The sequence below is a fragment of the Lacerta agilis genome, chromosome Z, assembly GCF_009819535.1.
Source record: "Lacerta agilis isolate rLacAgi1 chromosome Z, rLacAgi1.pri, whole genome shotgun sequence".
NCBI lineage: Eukaryota > Metazoa > Chordata > Lepidosauria > Squamata > Lacertidae > Lacerta > Lacerta agilis.
Genome location: NC_046331.1, coordinates 15,770,115 through 15,789,214, shown reverse-complemented (window position 1 = coordinate 15,789,214; position 19,100 = coordinate 15,770,115). Strand labels below are relative to the sequence as shown.

General features: G+C 44.8%; 1 protein-coding gene across 6 annotated transcripts in view; it reads left to right on the top strand.

The window, feature by feature from the left end:
- Positions 1–3,759: 3,759 nt before the first annotated feature.
- The window catches only part of BRD3 (bromodomain containing 3), a 32,535-nt gene continuing 17,194 nt past the window's right edge, over positions 3,760–19,100 (top strand). For 3 of the 6 annotated variants that reach the window (XM_033137493.1, XM_033137492.1, XM_033137487.1), the window contains exons 1-4: positions 3,760–3,971; positions 11,842–12,172; positions 14,101–14,238; positions 15,309–15,456. In XM_033137493.1, the coding sequence (XP_032993384.1) occupies positions 11,972–12,172; positions 14,101–14,238; positions 15,309–15,456 (487 nt within the window). In that variant the 5' untranslated portion in view covers positions 3,760–3,971; positions 11,842–11,971. Of the gene's footprint in view, positions 3,972–4,034; positions 4,520–11,841; positions 12,173–14,100; positions 14,239–15,308; positions 15,457–19,100 lie in introns of those variants that run through there. The other 3 variants (XM_033137491.1, XM_033137489.1, XM_033137488.1) reach the window with 3 other exon arrangements.

Genomic DNA, 19,100 nt, shown 5'->3' with positions numbered 1-19,100 from the left:
TTTAAATATATATATATATATATATATATATATATATATATATATATATATATATATATATATCTCTACATAGAATAATAGAATTGTAGAGTACTGGCAGGCCAGGTGTCCCCCTATCTTAGTTTTGTGTGGCTGGTTCTTCCTGTCTAAGGGCAGAACCTGACATTTGTCCCTATTAAAATTCATTTTGCTAGTTTGGGCCCAGTTCTCCAATCTGTTAGGATCATCTTGAATCCCAATTGTGTCTTCAGCGGCAATAGATACCCCTGGCACAACAAGCTGGCACTAACCCCACCCTGGCTAGCTCAGCCCAGCTTTGACTTCACCATTCCAGCTAGGTGATCCAATTCAACTGCAGGTGTTGCCGGGAGCTGCTGAATCAGGGTTTCAGTCATGTAAGGAGGCATTCAGTTTCATGGTTGTCCGTATTTCATTTTTTTAATTAATGGTGTAATTTTTATGTTCTAAACATTGCACATTATCTCAATTGTTGTGGGATAACCAGCCTCATATAACCAACATAGGTAAAGGTAAAGGGACCCCTGACCGTTAAGTCCAGTCGCGGACAACTCTGGGGTTGCGGCGCTCATCTCGCTTTACTGGCCGAGGGAGCTGGCGTTTGTCCGCAGACAGCTTCTGGGTCATGTGGCCAGAATGACTAAGCTGCTTCTGGCAAAGCAGAGCAGTGCACGGAAACGCTGTTTACCTTCCCGCCGGAGTGGTACCTAATTACCTACTTGCACTTTGATGTGCTTTTGAACTGCTAGGTTGGCAGAAGCAGGGACCGAGCAACGGGAGCTCACCCCGTCGTGGGGATTCGAACCGCCAACCTTCTGATTGGCAAGCCCTAGGCTCTGTGGTTTAGACCACAGCACCGCCAACATACTTAAAGTCTAATTAATGCATAAATTGGTTACTACCAGAGAGTAAGCTGTCCTGCCAGGCTTAGCTATGTCACTTCCTTTACCTTGGGAACAAACAGGTAATCAATCCTATTGTCCCCCCACTCCCAGTCTACCTGAGAAACCCAGCATGTGAGGTTTTAGCTGATTGCTCTAGCTCAGGGGTAGGCAACTTAAGGCCCATGGGCCACAAGTGGCCCACGGGGATTGTTTAACTGGCCCAAGAGCCGTCCCTGAACCGAGCCACCCGCCACATGCTAAGCTAAACCGGCACAGCGCAGCGCGGGGACTCGCTTCCGCGGCACCAGAAACTGCGTCAACCCCATGGCTCTCACCAGCCACTCTTGTGTTCTGACCTATACCAATAATTTAAGAATGTTCACCACTTTGTAAAAAAGCTAAGTTTTGCAGTTTCTGCAACTTTTCTGACAGGTGTATGCAGTGCTGTTTTTATAGAAAAAGAGGTGCTGGAATTCACCATGAACACCTCCCTCATTCTATAAAGAGTGGCAATGGCACCTACTTGAGAGGTGCAGGAACTGAGCACTTTCATCAAAATAAAATAAAGAATTCTAACAGTTGGAACACCCCTTGGCTATTTCTTGCATGGAATCTTTCTTAGTCGCAAATGATTGAAATGTGCCTTTTGTTTTGCTTTCAGTTTTTAATGATAATCTCTTCTTAATCCAGAAGTCAACTCACACTCCAGATGCAAATTTCAACCAGCAGACATATTACCACAGTCATGATTTATAACAGTCTCAGAAGTAATTAGAGAAAGGAAGGCTTTGTTGACCATATACCCTAAGGGCTGACATTAAGGACTATTATGTGTTTGAGCAAGAGAAAGGTACCTTGGCTCTATGTCACTCGCCCCCCTGTTGGGTTCCCCCCCCCCAAGCTTCTTGGTCTCCCAGCATGGAGAGCCACCTTTTCATAGCATCAGAGCTTGATCCTTTGTTCCCTCTGCTTTTCCAGAGCAAATATGATAGCCAAGATTTATGGCTTGCCTACCATTAATCATGACATAATTATCTCTATCAACAAGCTGTCGTCAGAAGGTGTCTAGTCCGCCATCTTTCTTTCCAAATGTCTGTAAGGAACTTTGAATGGGGAAATACTGGACCTCACTTGAAAGGGCATATTGTAAAGCCCTAACAGTTTTTAATTCCATGCTTTACTTTGCTGCATATTTTGACTCTTTCAATCTCTGCTGGGGTTCTCTCACCAAAAAGCACTTGCCCCAGACTTGGACCTTGGCACCCGGGAATTCACACACACACACACACACACACACACACACGTACATACACCCCAACAGCTATTTCATAACATGGCGCTATAGAATAATATAGCACTACAGAAATACTTTAATAATAATATAAAACGAGTAGTCTGACAAATAAATGAAAATGAAATAAATGAAAATGGCTAGTCTTATTCAGGTAAGAGAGTGCAAACAGAACTGACACACACACACACACACACACACACACACACGTAAGAGAGTGCAAACACACACACACACACGTACATACACCCCAACAGCTATTTCATAACATGGCGCTATAGAATAATATAGCACTACAGAAATACTTTAATAATAATATAAAACGAGTAGTCTGAGAAATAAATGAAAATGAAATAAATGAAAATGGCTAGTCTTATTCAGGTAAGAGAGTGCAAACAGAACTGATTGCTTTGAGGAAAATAAAAATGACATTTATGTATTGATACAATAAAGCCCAAGAACGCTTAACTCCATATACTTTGATGGGAATACTTTGTTATTTATTTTATTTAGTCAAGTTTCATTTTAACAAACTTTTCTTTATTTTTCTTATGGATATGATTGTCTGTTTAGTTTTTGTTTGTTTCTGTATGATTGAAAGATCCAGCAAAACACACTTAATTAATAAATAAATAAAACAAGCACGCAGTGTTCTGCATTTATAATATTTCTGGCCTATCAGGAATGCACATACCCTTCGGAAATCATTCAAATGCAAATTGTTGTTGTTAATAAAAAAAAATTAGTAATAACAACTGGTAATAATAATATCAATCAGTTTGTAAGTTTTTAGGAGAAAAATATATGTGCTGTGTTCTGCATTTACAATACCTGTATGATCGAGCCAGGAATGCAGACTTCTTTGGACATGATTCAAATGCAAATCAGTAATAATAATATCAGTAATAATAATAGTACTATTAACAATATTTTCTACCAGCCTAAAGTCTTCAGGAATCAATAAATATTATGTGTTTTGCATTTAATATATCGCCGGCCAGCCAGGAATGTGCCAGATACCTTTGGAAATGATTCAAATGCAAATCCGTGACGATAATTAAGTCAGGAATAATAACAGCACTACTGCTACAAATTATCACCGGCTGGTAAGTCTTTGGGAAGCAGAAACGAGAAAGTCTGAAAGAGAAGAGCTGTATCACGCCCCTCGCGCCTTTTCCTAGTCTAAAAAAGCAAAATGAGGCGGGAGAGATGTATTTGCATGGAGGAAGACCCGGGCGGCAGACTTTCTCCTCTTGGAAATGCCTGGCCTCCTGGACACCCCTTCCTCAAAAAAGAAATAATGGGGAAATACATTTTTGCACCTCCCCCCACCCATGTTACTCCTGTGTTTGTGTGTACACATACAGACGCATGTGAAACCTTCGGAAGCTTGATCCTCCTCCGCTTTCTGGTCCATACCGAGGGGGGGGAGCGAGAAAAAAGGAGGGCGCAAAGAAAGAAAGGAGCCTGTGCTCCAGGCTGGGATTTGTAGTCTTGGCCGGGGCGGAGCACCTTTCCCAAGCTGGGCCGGCAAACTACGTTACCCAGCGGTCCCCGCGGCGGGGACGCATGAGCAGTGCGCCTGGCTAGCTCTGAAAAGACTCTCTCTCTCTGTAGCTCGTAGCACATCAATTCTTTACTTGCTTTGGAGAGAACTAGAAAAAAAAGGTGGTGGTAGTGGAAGGAGGGGGGAATCAGTCGAGCCCTACCGGCAGCAGCCAGAGGAGGTGGTGGTGGTGGAGGAGGAGGAGAAGGAAGAAAAAGCCCGGCCGGCCCGAGTAAGCAAGCTAGACGCGCTTCTGGGGGGGCTTCTTTGGTTTGGTGGTGGTGGTGAAGGAGAAGAAGAAGAAGAAGAAGAAGAGAGCAGGCCGCGGAGGGCGGAGGCGAAATCGCGCACACAAAGGCTCCTTTCCCTTCTCCAAGCGCGCCGCTCCGGCGTTTCCTTTTTGCGCTTCCTCTGCTGGCAACAGTGTAACAAAAGGGCGAGCGCGCGGCTGCCCTGCCGCAGACGCAAGGAGGGCTCCGTGCGCCCTCGTTCTGCGCCGGACTCCCTCCCTCCTTGCCCGCCATCTTTCGAAGCGGGGAGAAGGGCGAGCGATCCCGCTTTCCTCCGGCCGCGCTCGCACAAAGGAACGGCGGGCGGGGAGAAGCTCGCCTCTCCACCAGCCCAGGCCCCCGTGCGCCCGCCGCTTGCCTTGCTGCCGCTGCTGCTCGCCTGGCTCCGCTCGGCTGGAAGCAGCGCCGCTTCCTCGTCCAGGCGGCTTCAGCGAGCGCCTTGGTTTGTCTCCTGTCGCGTCGCGCTCTGTTTCCTCGCTTTTCTCTCGGGGTGTGTTGTTTTTTTTAATTTTCCTGTGTGGTCGTCACTTTAGAAAAACTCAGAAAAATTTGCGGGGGGGGGCACTTTTCTCTTCTTCCTTAAAAACCCTGTTGCATATGGAGATCTCTTTTAGGGGCGATTGCAGTTGGTTGTTTGGTTGATTGGTTTGTTCATCGCATGTATATATATCCCATCTCTCCTCCAAGGAGCTCATGGTGGCTTACATACCCGTGACCCCATCTCCAGATTTTATCCCCACAACAGCAGCAAACCTGTGAGATAGGTGGGGATGAGAGTGGTTGGCACCAAGGTCATGCCCACCCGGTGAGCTTTATGGCTGAGTGGGGAATTTGAACCCCGGTTTTCACATGCCCGAACCCAACACTCTAACCACTATGCCAGACTGGCTCTTAATGTGGCTCCATTACTCCCCATCTCCAGCTTGGGCTTTGCACTCTCAATTCCACAGTCAAAAGGTCCGAGGACCCGATTTTTGTCCCTGGAGTTAACTGGTGTGTCTATCTGATGTGTCTGTTGTAGCTGCTGACTTAGACCTGTTTACCTGGAAGGTAATCAGCTGATTTTATTGGGACACCCAATCCTAACTATGTATTATGGCAGTCTGTTCTCTTGCCTTCAGTGTGGCTTATTCCAATGGAATTGTGTTTAGGATTGCAGGCCAACTCCTTAAAAAAAGAGACATGGACAGGGATGCTGCCTCAAGCACTTTGCCCATGTTCTGGGGCAGCATCAAGGAGACTTAAGACTTGTTGGATTTACTTGGTTGTTGTTTATAATCGCTTCCAAAACGAGAATTTCAAACTGAGGAGCAGGGCGCCTCTGAACATATTCAGATCCCAAGGATTTGTTTTCTGTACCAGAACTGAACTGATTTTGCAATCCTTTCACATAAAAAAATCCACTCCTGGCTCTTCATTTCATTTCAGTAGCCTATTTTTTTTGGGGGGGGGGGTTCCTTGTTTTGTTGCTATTGTAAAATAACTAGGAGTTGGAAACTCTCCTCGGCCTACTGAAGATTGCCTGGATATATAACAGTAGATCCCAATTTACTTTGGATCCTGTGGCTCAGCATGTAGATCACCTGCTTTGCATGCAGAAATTCTCAGCTTCAATCTCTCATGGCATCTCCAGGTAGAGCTGGGAGAGCCTCCCTGTCTGAAACTCTGGAGTCACTGCCAGTCAGTGCAGGCAGTTCTGAGCTAGACTATCCCATTATTAGAAGCAGGAGGTCTGGAACCTTATTTTATTGGGGGGGGGGAGGCTGCATCTGCTTTGCATGCACAGAATAATAGAATTACAGAGTTGGAAGTCCCAGGTCAGGCTGGGAAATACTCCTATCCCTACCTGGAGAGCCTATGCCAGTTAGTGTAGAAAATACTAAGCTAAAAGGGACCATTCCTGTTTAATTCTGCCCTTTATTCCGAACCACAAGGACTAGACATTTTTAGGGAAAGGGCCATGGTTCAGTGGTAGAGCATCTGTCTTGCACATAGAAGGTTCCAGGTACAGTCCCCCACAGCTTCTCCAGGAAGAGCTGGGAGATTCTCGCTGTCTGTAAACCTGGAGAACTGCTGCCAGTCACTGTGGGCACTATTGCACTAGATGGACCAATGACCTGACTCTGTGTATAAAGCAGCTTTCATATTTCCCTCCCTCTGCCCACTCCAGCTGTATTCAACTTTTTCAGACCCACCACCCACCATGAACATAACTGTGCACTGGGGGACCCATTTCTTAGTTTATTTCCCATATATCATTGTAGTGGTAGTGCTGCTGTTGCAAGCCACCATTGACCAAGGTGGAAGTTGCCCATGACCTGCCAGTTGAAGCCTGATGCCCTAGAGCAGGGTTGTGTTGTGTTTTAAACACATATTGTTCCAGAGTTTAGGTATGGCAAATGTTGAGTCCTCTTCCTTGGATAAGGAGAGCCCATCTGGCACACTTGTAACATTGTTGTAGAAGCCTGGTTGTGACATCTAGTTCCAATTCAAGGCCCGTAAGATTGTGTTGCCTGTTCCATTGATCTCATTGGGATGTCATCTCTGCCCAGTGTCTCTATTGCCTTAAACTAAATGGTTGTGCTTATTAATTGTGTGACACATTGCTGGAAACCATAGGAGGGGAAAGTGCTCTTCTGCTTGGGTCCTGCTTGCAGGCTTTGCATTGGGGCTCTGGTTGGCCTCTGTGAGAACAGAATGCTGGACTAGGTGGGCCCCCTTTGGCATGATCCAGCAAGTTCTTATGTTCTTCCTTATTCCTGGAGGCAGGATGCCTCTGGATGTCACTTGCTGGGAATCACAAGTGTGGAAAGTTGCTCTTGTGCTAGGGTCCTGCTTATGTGCTTCCAGATCTGGTTGGTCACTCTGAGAAGAGGATGCTGGACTTTGATGAGCCCCCTTTGGGTTGATCCAGCATCAAGGCTCTTTTCAAGGAGGCTTGTTGTGATAGACTGTCTTGGGCATGCAGGTTCTACTGTCTCTGTATGCAAGAGATGATGGGGAACAGCGATTGGAAAGTGCCATTGTATTTACCGGTATGTCCTGCTCATGACCATCCCATTTTGGGAATCTGGTTGGCCACAGTGGAAACAGGGTGCTCAACTAGATTAGCTCCTTTGGCCTGACCCAGTATGTTCTTACTTTCACCTTTGCATCTAAACAAGTGTGTTTAGGATTGCAGGCTTATTGGGGGTGAGAATCCCCTGCAGAAATCCATTAATGACAAATTCAACAACTCTGTGTCAGAACTTGGGGTGTGTGAGAGGGGGAGGTGGTGGTCATGATGAGGGGGTATGGAGACAGTGGTCAATAATACTAGGAACAGTTCATTATCCTTAGAGTCATAGAATTGTAGAGTTGGAAGGGATCATAAGGGCCATCTAGTCCAACTGCCTGCAATGTGGGGCTTGAAACCAGAACCTTGAGATTAATAATCTCATGCTCTACTGACTGAGCTATCCCTGCCAAGCCAAGCTAAGCTTATAGCACCTGGTATTCCTAGGCAATCTTCCATCCAAGTACTAACCAGTCCTGACCCTGCTTAGCTTCAGAGATCAGATGAGATTGGGTGTGCTCAGGGTAGTACAGTATCCATATATATTTCAGTGGGGGGGGGGGGTCGTCCTCTTTTGTATACCCAACCAGTGTTCAAAATCAGCCAGGTGCCAGGCACATTTTGCCCCTAACTATTTCCCACTTGCGACCAAGTGAGGTTGCCTGGGTGCCAGGAAGGTGCTTGACATCTCCACCATCTGGAGGTACATGTCTGAGGATCATTGGATCTTGACTGTTTTCACACATTAATACCACATCCTGTGGAATTCTATCAGTTATATTTTATCAGCACAATCAGAATAAATTTCAGGAACCAAAATGCTTTTTCTGTGCAGCCTGAGCAGGAGCAGTGAACAATTACAGCTAATTGTTGAAGCTTGTCTTCACTTACCCCACTCCACTGCCCTGCTCACAGTTGTGAAAAATATTCATATGTTATGAATGGACTGTGTCATCATTAAGAAAAAGAGCTAGGAATGGGCCAGTATATAAGTGAAGTATCCCTGGATAATGTGACTTTTCTTTAAGTTCTCAGCTTAGCTCAAGGTTGTCATCTGAACTAGCCAGATATTTAACTGATAATCAAACGTGTTAGTGCGTCATTTGAAAAGTAAGACTTTAGAGTCATCTTGCCCAAAAATGGCAACTTGACATTCTGTCTTGGTGACTAAAACTTTGGTTTAAGGAGACATTTGGCCCCTAGCATATACATCTGAGTTTCTAACCAGGCACTGGGAAACAAACTGCCAGATGGAGTCATTCCTAAAAGAAGTACCAGTTCCTGGGTACCACAGGAGGGGAGATAACTCTTGTGCTCAAATCCCATTTGTGGGTTTCCCATAATGAGCAATTGGTTGGCTACTGCGAAGACAGGATGCTGGACTAAGATGGGCCATTGTTTTGATCCAGCAGGCTCTTCTTATGCTCTTAAGCAGGTTGAAACTTTGTTTTGGGTCTAAATCAGCCTTTCCCAAGCTGCCACCGTCCAGGTGTTTGGGACCACAATTGCCATAAGCCCCAGCCTGTACAGCTCTTTAATGCTGGGGCTGATGGAAGCATGGCTGTTCCAGTTGGGGACTGATAGGGATTGCTAGGGAGGGCACTAGGTACTGATTGATCACAAGAAGAGCCTTATTTAAGGGGGCCAATCGCCATCTAGTCTCATATGCCTTTTGCAGTAAGGTGACCAGAATTGCTCACAATTCCTGGGCTAAGTTAGCTGAGTTTAAACTGCCATCAAGGGTTTAAATTAAGTCACTGCTAGCTTAATTTTGACCACTTCAGCCTTGTCTATTTCAGTGGGATCTGAGTTCTACTCACTTAGTCTGAATCCAAGGCATTGTGCACTTTCAAGGGTGTTGTATTCATCAAAAGACAGTTATGGACTCTGCTAGCATAGGTTCTTAGTGTTTACTGGGAAGTTTGTTTCGCTGATTGATGGTTCCCCAAGACTTGCACCTAAATAAGGCTACAGTTCTATGCTCACATAGAATTAAGTTCCATTTAGTTTAGAGGCAGGTACTTGCTAGTAAATATGCACTGTGCCAGGCTCTTGGTGGACAGGTAGCCTCAGCTTCCCCTGACACCTTCCTGCCTTCCTCCTTTCAAAGAGAACAAATCCACAGAGGATATCGTATCAAGGGGTACCATTACTAGCCATGATGCCCAGTCTCTGACTCCATGATTGGAGGCAGTAATGCTTCCGAATACTTGTTTCTGGAAACTGCAGAATGGGAGAGTGCTCTTGTACTCTGGTCCCGATTGAGGATTTAGGGCACCTGGTTGGCCACTGTGAGGACAGGATGCTGGAGGAGATGGGTCCCTTTTGGCTACATCTAGCAGCCTCTGCTTAGGTTCTTAGAATGTAATAAGAGCCTGGCTGCTGGATTGGACCAAATAATAATAATAATAATAATAATACAATTTATGAATCCCCTTTTACATGCATTTCAAGGCAATTTGCAAACACACCATAAAAACCATAAAGAGCTAGTTTTAAAAACAGCACCAAAGAAAACCCAACTAAAGACGTTGGGGGAGCAATCACAAATAGCAGCTACCAAGGTTGCAAAGCTGGGGCCAGCCTTCCCAAGTCCTTTGCACATGCAAGAGCACAAGACCAACCAGATGGCTCTGTGGGATGTGAGCTCAAGAGCTCCTTGGCCAAGTGGGGATTTGAACCCTGCTGCTGGCATTCGCCGGTACTTTTCTATGTGAGATGCTTGGGTGAAGGGTAGCTTATGATAAATACTTCTAATTACAATAATGTTAGTCATACTTGGAGTAGACACACAAAAATTGATGGGCACGAGTAACTTGTTTCCATTAACTTCAGTGGGTCTACCCTGAGTAAAATTTACTTGGGCACCACCCAAGTAAATCCAATTTGCTCTACAGTTACGATTTAGATGTGATCTTACTTGGGCTGCTCACCATTACAGAGTCAACATTTTATAGTTGGTTTTCAAATAAGTAATTGGTTGATATGAATGAGCACATCTCTCTCTCTCCCCATTGCCTTATTCCACATAAGCTCTCTCAATTGCTTTGATCTCTGGAACTGGCACTGTTAAAGATGCCATGTAATACCTATTCCATGCCATTAAGAAATTTATCTTCTAGTGTGATGGCACCTACACTTTGGAACTCCTTGCCTAATGACTGTACACTTTTTGGTACCTGCTCCAAACAGTTTTGTATAGACAAGCCTGCACAGGTATCTAGAAGGCTGGTGCATTTTTAGGTTATTGCTGCTTTTATTATTATTATTGTTGTTGTTGTTATTGCATGCTTTATTTTTTTATTGTTTTAGTATTTTTGCAAACTGCTTTGAGTTTTTTTAAAAAAACCAAGTAAGCAGTATATAAAATTGTATGAAATAAACAATAATACATTGTTGGCATGTTCTTACTTTTAGCTGTTAGTAGTCTAGCAGCTCTATTGGCATGTTCCGAGTCTCATTTATTGCTTATGTTAATGGCTTGCCCAATATATATATATCCACCTAGTTTTCCTTCTTTCTTTCAATGTTGTGAATTTGTGCTGGCTGTGCTCAGTATGTGTTTCAGGGTGGTAAGAAAAACGTAGTAGGTTGGATTCTTTCTCTAGACTCGGGTGGTTAGAACACATTTTTAAAAACCTCTTTGTAGTGTAGTAAATACAGAAGGTTGATGCAGTGTTAGAAACTCAGATATACAGTGGTACCTCGGGTTAAGTACGCTTCAGGTTAAGAACTCCACTTAAGAACAGAAATCGTGCTCTGGCGGCGCAGCGGCATCAGGAGGTCCCATTAGCTAAAGTGGTGCTTCAGGTTAAGTATGCTTCAGGTTAAGAACGGACCTCCGGAACGAATTAAGTACTTAACCCGAGGTACCACTGTATAAGCTAGGCACCAATATAGCTCCTTAAACCAACGTAATAGTCACCAAAACGGAATGCCTACTTGCCATTTTTGGGCCAGACAGATCGAAATTCCTATTCTTCAATAGGACGTTTTGGCTCCTGAAATTCATTCTAATTGTGCAGATAAAATATAATGGATAGAATTTTACAGGATGTGTTGCTAGTGTGTGGAAACAGTCAAGAACCAACAATCCTCAGGCATGCATCTCCCGACAGTAGAGGCACCAGGTGCCATCCTGGCACTCAGACATCTTCACTTGGTCACAAGTGGCCGAAAGCCAGGTGCAAAATGCGCTTGGCAACTTTTGAATGCTGGGTTGATGTCTGATTCTGCAGAAGTCACAGAGGAGCTCATTCCCCACTCTTGTTCCTGCCACTGCATCATCATTGTAAGGAGTCAAGATGTAATTCCAGTCTCTGAGCAAAGCAAATTTCCTCCCAGTCCTTCTCCAGAAATAGGCTCTCGTGCCATCAGTTGCTATGAGCAAGGCCAGTTCTAAGGATTGCCCTATAAATGTGATTGCCATGCCAGTTGTGCTTTTGTATGTACAAAGGACTTGGGGTGGTGTGGCTTAGGGTGCAGTCTTGGGCTGGCCCTGGCTTTGCAGACTTAGTAGTCAGCTGCTATTTGTGATTGCCCCGCAAGTGTCTCCCTTGTATGCAAGAAAGGACTCGTGGTGGGGGACCATCCTCCTTCTCCTCCTCCTCCTTCTCCTTCCATGTCATAGAACTGGAGGGCCTAATGAGATTTGGCTCCTTGTGATCAGAAGATCGAGCCCTCCACAATGTGTCTTCCCTCCGCCTTTTTCTAGAAATCATCGACTGATGTTTTGCTGTCCTCTCCCTGCTCTCCAGGCTGCATGGCTGGTCCCTGGGAATGGGATGCCCATCCCATCCAGGGATCGTAGAAAGACAGCGATTCCTTCCCGAGGACCTGCTGAGGCTGCCTTGAACGCCAGCAAGTCGAGGAGGAGGCAGGAGAAAGATGTCTGCTGCCACCTCAGCCATCCAGGCTCCCCAAGGCCCTGCGAACCCACCTCCCCCAGAGGTCACCAACTCAGCCAAGCCTGGGCGGAAGACCAACCAACTTCAGTACATGCAGAATGTGGTGGTGAAGACTCTGTGGAAACACCAGTTCGCCTGGCCTTTCTACCAACCTGTTGATGCAATTAAATTGAATTTACCAGTGAGTAATGTTTCTTATTTTTGAGGTGTTCCTCCACTTATTTAAAGGCTCTGACAAGGCGTCATCTGTGGTCATTAGGAATCATAGAACCCACTGCAATGCAGAAATCACAGCTATAGAATTCCCAACAGATGGTCTTCCGACCTCTGTTTAAAAACCTCCAACAAGCGAGAGTCCACCCTCTTCCAAGTTCCACTGCCAAGCAGTTCTTAACGTCAGAAAGTTCTTCATATTGTTTAGTCAGAATCTCCTTTCTTGTCATTTGAATCCTTTGGTTCAGGGCCTCCCCTCCCAGAGCAGCAGAAAAGAAGCTTGCTCCGTCTTTCATGGGACAGCTCCTTAGATAAAGGAGTTTTGGAGCAAGTTGTCACCAGTACGCTGATGACACATGCAGCTCTACTTCTCCCTGACATCTGAATCAGGAGAGAACGTGAAAGCTTTGGACCTGTGTCTGGATGCAGTGGTGGACTGAATGAAGCCCAGTAAACTGTGTTAGATTCCTGAGAAGGCAGAGGCTCTTGAGGTGGGTGGGTCCCATGTCTGGAGATAGGGCAACCCCACCCAGAACAGGTAACTTAGCTATCTCTGAAGGAGCAAGTGTGTAGTTTGGGGGTACTTGTTTTCACTAGAGGCCCAGGTGTCCTCTGTGGCTAGGAGTGCCTTCTACCAGCTTCATCCGGTTTGCTGTTCACGGCCATTCCTGGACACTTGGACAGGGATTCTCTGGCCACTGTATTCCATGCATAATCTTGAGCCTGGATCGCTGTAATGTGCTCTGTGTGGAGCAGCCTTAGCAGCTCCACACAGCTCCACCTAGTGAACAATGCAGCATCCAGATTACTAAGGACAGAGTCAGGTTGAGAACATGGGACATCCTGGTCTGGCTGCCCATCTACTACCAAGCCTGGTTCAAGGTCCTTGCATTAACTTACAAAGCCCTGAGCAACTGACGTCCAGGGTACCTCAGCGAGTGCCTGAACCCTTGTATTCCAAGTCCATCACTGAGATGCTCTGCAAAAGCATCATTTCCTGAGTTGGTGAGGCTCATTTGGCAGCAAGAATAAACTAAGTCTTTAGGGTCATCAGTCCAGTCCTGTGGAACTGCCTGCCACTTCCATCTCAACCTTTAAATGCCTCCTAAATGCCTTGTTTGATGGAAGCCGCCCAGAGTGGCTGGGGAGACCCAGGCAGATGGGCGGGGTACAAATAATAAATTATTATTATTATTATTATTGTTATTATTCTATTCCCTCAGACTTACACAGGAAATCAGTACATCTTTTCCACAATAGTTAGCTGATTTTTTTTTTTATCTTAACTTTTTATATGGCTTTATGTATAATGGTTGTAAACTGCTCTGATTTTTGTTGTTGTTTTAAAATTGGGATATATAAATATGCTCTTAAATAAAATATGCCATCATCCCTGGTCATTGGCCACGCCTGCTGTGGATTACAGGAGATGGAGATGTATTTACTTAAATAAAATTTACACCTCCAATTCCTGTAATTTCATAATGCAATGTAATTTTATTTCATAAAATTTATACCCTACTGGATTGTAAAAAAGAAAGAGAGAAAACACCTCCAAACAGTTTACAAAGAGAATTAAAAATAATAATTCTGTAATGAACAACATCTGGAGGGCCATGGATTTTCCATCCCCCACATTACACTTAACCATGGTTTGTTTCTTGTAACTTTCGCCAAATGCTGCATATTATTATCTAAACCAGCGGTGGGAAACTTCCTTGTGGGCTGCATTCCTGTGTGATCTGCCTTTCGGAGGCCACAAGCCTTCACCCTGGCTGGCTTTCTGCCACTGGTGTGTGACTCCCCGAAAGGTTCCCCACAGGTCCCTCTAGCTGAAACGGTCCTGCCCCCTCCCCAAATAATTAATAAACAACGAGATTTCCCTCCTCCCAACAGGATTACCACAGAATAATTAAAAACCCGATGGATATGGGGACTATCAAGAAACGGCTAGAGCACAACTATTACTGGAGTGCCAGCGAATGTATGCAGGATTTCAACACCATGTTTACAAATTGCTACATCTACAATAAGGTAAAGGATCTGGACCCTGAGGGCTGAGATGTATGTTGTCGGGTGTTGTGTCCTTTTAGTATTCTGAGGAAGTCCGGACTATGAAACAAACCGGACTAGAACTGTAGTGCTCTGTAGTACTCTGAAGAACTGTAGTACTCTGAAGATGACCAAACACTGTTAAAAACACCTAACTGTGCCTACAGTGTGGCAGTGTGGGCCTGCAAAAATTTTGCAGCTCACATTGTGTCCTCTAGTAACCAGCTGGTGGAGTTATTTTGGAGGGTCTGAGGGTTGCTGACTCCCACTGACCTCTGGAGCCCTTGAAGACCTGCTGTGATCAACTGGCTACACACTTTTGAGGATAAAATCGCTCAGCTTTGGAGGGATCATGACTCTGTGCTTGTTGCAGCTCTGGTTGAAGTACCCATTGCTGCCATGAAGGATGTGTTGTGGGATCAGTTTCTCCTCATGCAATCAGCTGATGTGGACGAGATGCTGGTGGCAATGCGTCCGACCACATGCAACCTTGACCCCTGTATCTCCTGGCTTATTAGATCTAGCATAGTGGGACTGACTGGTTGGGTCCAAAGTGTGATTAATGCATTGCTGCATGAGTGGGTTCCTACTGACACCAGGCAGGCACCTTTGATCAGCAGCCTTAGCGCTGTTACAGGTGCCACATAATACTTGTTCCATGTTTGTAAGAACTCAATATTTTAGTGTGGCAGCACCTATGCTTTGGAACTTCTTGCCTATTGATATCGGACGGACACCTTTGCTGTACTTGTTTCAGCACCTGCTAAGAGCAATTTTGTTTACATAAGTTTACCCAGATGTTTTAGAAGATTGGTGCAAATTTTGGTCTGGGTTTTTTTTTTTTTTGAAAGTTTTAAATCCTTGCTGTTAATTTTTCTAAGTGATGTTCTTAATTGTCTTTTTCTTTCTTTGCAAACAATTTTGAGGTCTTTCCCCACCACACTCAAATAGTGTATGAATGTTATGAAGCAAACAAATAAATAGAAGTGAGGCGTCGAGTCTTCCTGTGTGTCCTCCCCATGACTTCCTGCTTTCTCCCACCCCGTCTCCAGCCCACTGATGACATCGTTCTCATGGCCCAAGCCTTGGAGAAGATCTTCCTTCAAAAAGTCGCTCAGATGCCACAGGAAGAGGTTGAGCTCTTGCCTCCGGTTCCAAAAGGCAAAGCGCGGAAGATGGCTGGCAGCGGGCACAGCACAGGTTGGGATGGCATCTGTCATAGAACCATAGAATTGTAAAGTTGGATTCATCCTCTAGCATCATCTAGTCCAATCCCTTGCAATGCAAGAATCACAGCTTAAGAATCCCTGGCAGGTGGACTGTAGAGTTAGAAGTAACCCAGGTGGTCATCTAGTCCAATCACCTGAAGGGCAAGTGGATTATATATGGGTGAATCAAATGGGGAAAGGTATGTAGCTCAGTGGCAGTGTGTCTGCTTTGCATTCAGAAGGTCCCAAGTTCAATCTCTGACAGCAGCTTGTAGGACTGCAGAAGTGTCCCTCTTTGAAACCCTGGAGAGCGGCTGCCAGTCAGTGTAGACACTATTGAGTTGGATGGACCAAATGTCAGACTCGTATAAGGCATCTTCCTGTGCTCCTATTGAACACAGCTCTTTATTCAGAACCATGAGGACTAGAATCTTAATCTTTAGGGGGAGGGCCATAGCTCAGGGATGGAGTGTTTGCTTGGCATGCAGGAAGTCCCAGGTTAAGCTGCCAGTGGCATCTCCAGGTAGGGCTTGAGGAGAGCTTTGCCTAGAGAGCTGCTGCCTGTCAGTGTAGACAGTGCTGCGCTAGATGGACCAGTGGTCTGACTCAGTGGAAGGCAGCTTCCTATGTTCCTATCTAATGAAGCCCTGTATTCAGAACCTTGAGGACTAGAATCTTGTTCTCAGAAACATTAATTTTTTTCCTGGAACACTTTCCAAGTTACAGAGAAGGAGGTGAGGTTCAGGTAGAGGATTTTAATTATTTAGAGCTTTTCTATGGCTCTCTTCACTCAAAAAGGCTCACAGGAGTGGCTTAAAACAAGACAAGTCCCTCCCCATAGGCTTAGTTAAAAAAAAAACCCATAAAAACAACACATGAGGGGAAAGGGAGATGGATGGGAAGAGGAACAGTAAACTTAAATAATATTATTCTTAAATAATAGCTGTTTTCATGATTAAGAAATAGTTCAGGGGTAGGGCTGTGTGATATCTGGTTTTCAATATGACAGTTAAACATTACGATATTTCAATATATCACGGTGCTTGAAATAAGGCTGGAACTATGTAGAGGTGAATGTGGTAATGCCGCAGCAACTACTGCTACTTACGGGTCTAACTCTAAAATTAATAGATTTTTATTTACTTTTAACATATTGTTAAAACTGTTATATTATAGTACTACTGTACAGATATATGGGACGTGGGTGGTGCTGTGGGTTAAACCACAGAGCCTAGGGCTTGCTGATCAGAAGGTTGGTGGTTCGAATCCCCGCAACAAGTAGATAAATAGGTACCGCTCCGGCGGGAAGGTAAACGGCATTTCCGTGCACTGCTCTGGTTTTGCCAGAAGTGGCTTAATCACGCTGGCCACATGACCCAGAAGCTGTATGCCGGCTCCCTCGGCCAGTAACGCGAGATGAACACTGCAACCCCAGAGTCATCCGCAACTGGACCTAATGGTCAGGGGTTCCTTTACCTTTACTGTACTGATAATGTTTAAATTAGCACCTTTTCTCTAAAATTAAAGCTGTAGAAGTAATTCAGTAGCATAAATATCAAAGGTCAGGTGAAAGAATGTTTCCTAAAAAATAAGTTACATTACGAAACAAGAAAAAAGCCCAATTCACAATCACTGTCACACTTTTAGATATTCAAATATATTTCACTATTGAGTCTTCGTTGAATGTGTGCATCCCACAACACCAGTTATTAGATTGTTCGTTAATTTTATTTTCTAAACCAGGCCAAAAAAGAGAGAATGAAATGGTTAGATTTTAACAGAACAAAAAAATTGCTAAACAAAATTTATATTTTTAGTGCCTGGGGAATGTGCATTTCTTTTATAATTCAGCCCAAACGAGAAAGAATGGTTAGAATTGTAGAGAATAAACAAAGATCTCTCTCTCTCTCTATATATATATATATTCAAGGAAAATTTGATGCATTTAATTATATGAAAATTTACTCATTGATAGCATGCTTCAACAGTAACGTTACATATTAATGGAGAATATATTAATGTTAATATATTAATAATAACAAATGTGTGTGAAAGCAAAGGGGCAAGGGGAGAACTGAGAAGAGTTCTAGGGTAGGGAGAAGGTTCTGGAGGAGAAAATAAGGAGCATAATGAGGGAGACACAGAGTCAATTTTGTGTGCATGCGTGCTTACACATACCCACACACACACACAGCACATTCAGATGGGGAAAAGAGGGAAGTGGCCAGAGCAGTGTGTTTTCCTTTCTTTTAATCTGAAGCAACTATGCAGCATGTTCCTCTGCAGTTTCTTTGGGACAGGGGAGGTGGAGGGGGGGCGGGAGAGCTGCTTTAACGTTAAGAAGAGGAGAGAAGCTAAGTTAATTTTTATATATATAAAAAACTGCTCTGCGTATTCACAAAAATAAAACGCGCACAAACACAGGAGGTAGGGAGGGAGGGAGGGACACACCCACACAGGCAATAGCACACCCACAACCAATAAGCACAGCAGGGGGAACAAGGAAACGGCTCCAATGCCACAGCAGCGTGTTTTTCTTTCTTTTAATCCGAAGCGTGTTTTTCTGCAGCTTGCTTGGGACAGGGGAAGAAGGGTGGAGAGGGGAGGAGCTACTTTAGAGTAAAGTTAAGACGACCTGCCACCTGCCAGCAGAGAGAGGCTGGGTTAATTAAAACAGCAACAACAACAACAACAACACCACAAGGTGTTCTGCTTCTTCACAGAAACAAAACGCATACCCAAACACAAACATGGGAGTGGGGAGGGAGACAGACATACATTACAGACAATCGCACAAGCACAACAAGGGAAAGAGGGAGAGCAGTGTGTTTTTCTTTTTACTACTTTTACTACTTTTTACTACTCCCCCCAGTTTATATTTTTACGTGAGAACTGGAGGAGAAAGTGGGCTCCAGGTTCAGCAAGGGCCTGGTGTCTCTGAGGGAGGGAAGTTCCCGCTCACAGGTTGTTGAGCTCCACCTGCTCAGGAGACAGAGTTAGAGTTAGGAGTGGTCAGAGTTAGGCTGCATGCGTGCGCACACATGATCATCTCCAAGAACGATTTTTTTGCCTGCTGCTGAGGAGGCAGGCAGGGGAGACTGAGAGAGCCAAGGCAGAGAGTTTGCCCTGCAGCGCACACAAAGTTTCTAAGTGAGTGATTTTTGCGCCAGCCTGCTGCTGCTGCTGCTGCGATGACAGGAAGCACGGAAGAGCAGCTGAGGCACAGTTAGCAATAGCAATGGCTGCAACAGGACAGGAAGCAGCATTGGCTTCCCGGTTTTTGCAGTATCATGCTTTTTGACTGTTGCACACAAGCACACACACAACCCGCGATATATTGCCAGGTAATTTTTTTAAAAAAAATGGTTATCACAATTTGCTCTTAATAGCGATATAAGACAATATATTGATATATCACCCGGCCCTATTCAGGGGTAGGAAACGCCTTTGGAGCTTGCTTTTTGGCAAAGCTAATGGAACGAGACACTGCAGACCTTGCAGTCATGGAAGAAGCGGCACCCAAGGAAGAAGGGACAGGGAGGGGAAGAGGGTAAAGAAGAAAAAAGCAGCAAAATCGGGCACCATTTCTTAAACAGTAATTATCACTGTGACCAGCTGGGGTAGAATGTTTCTGAC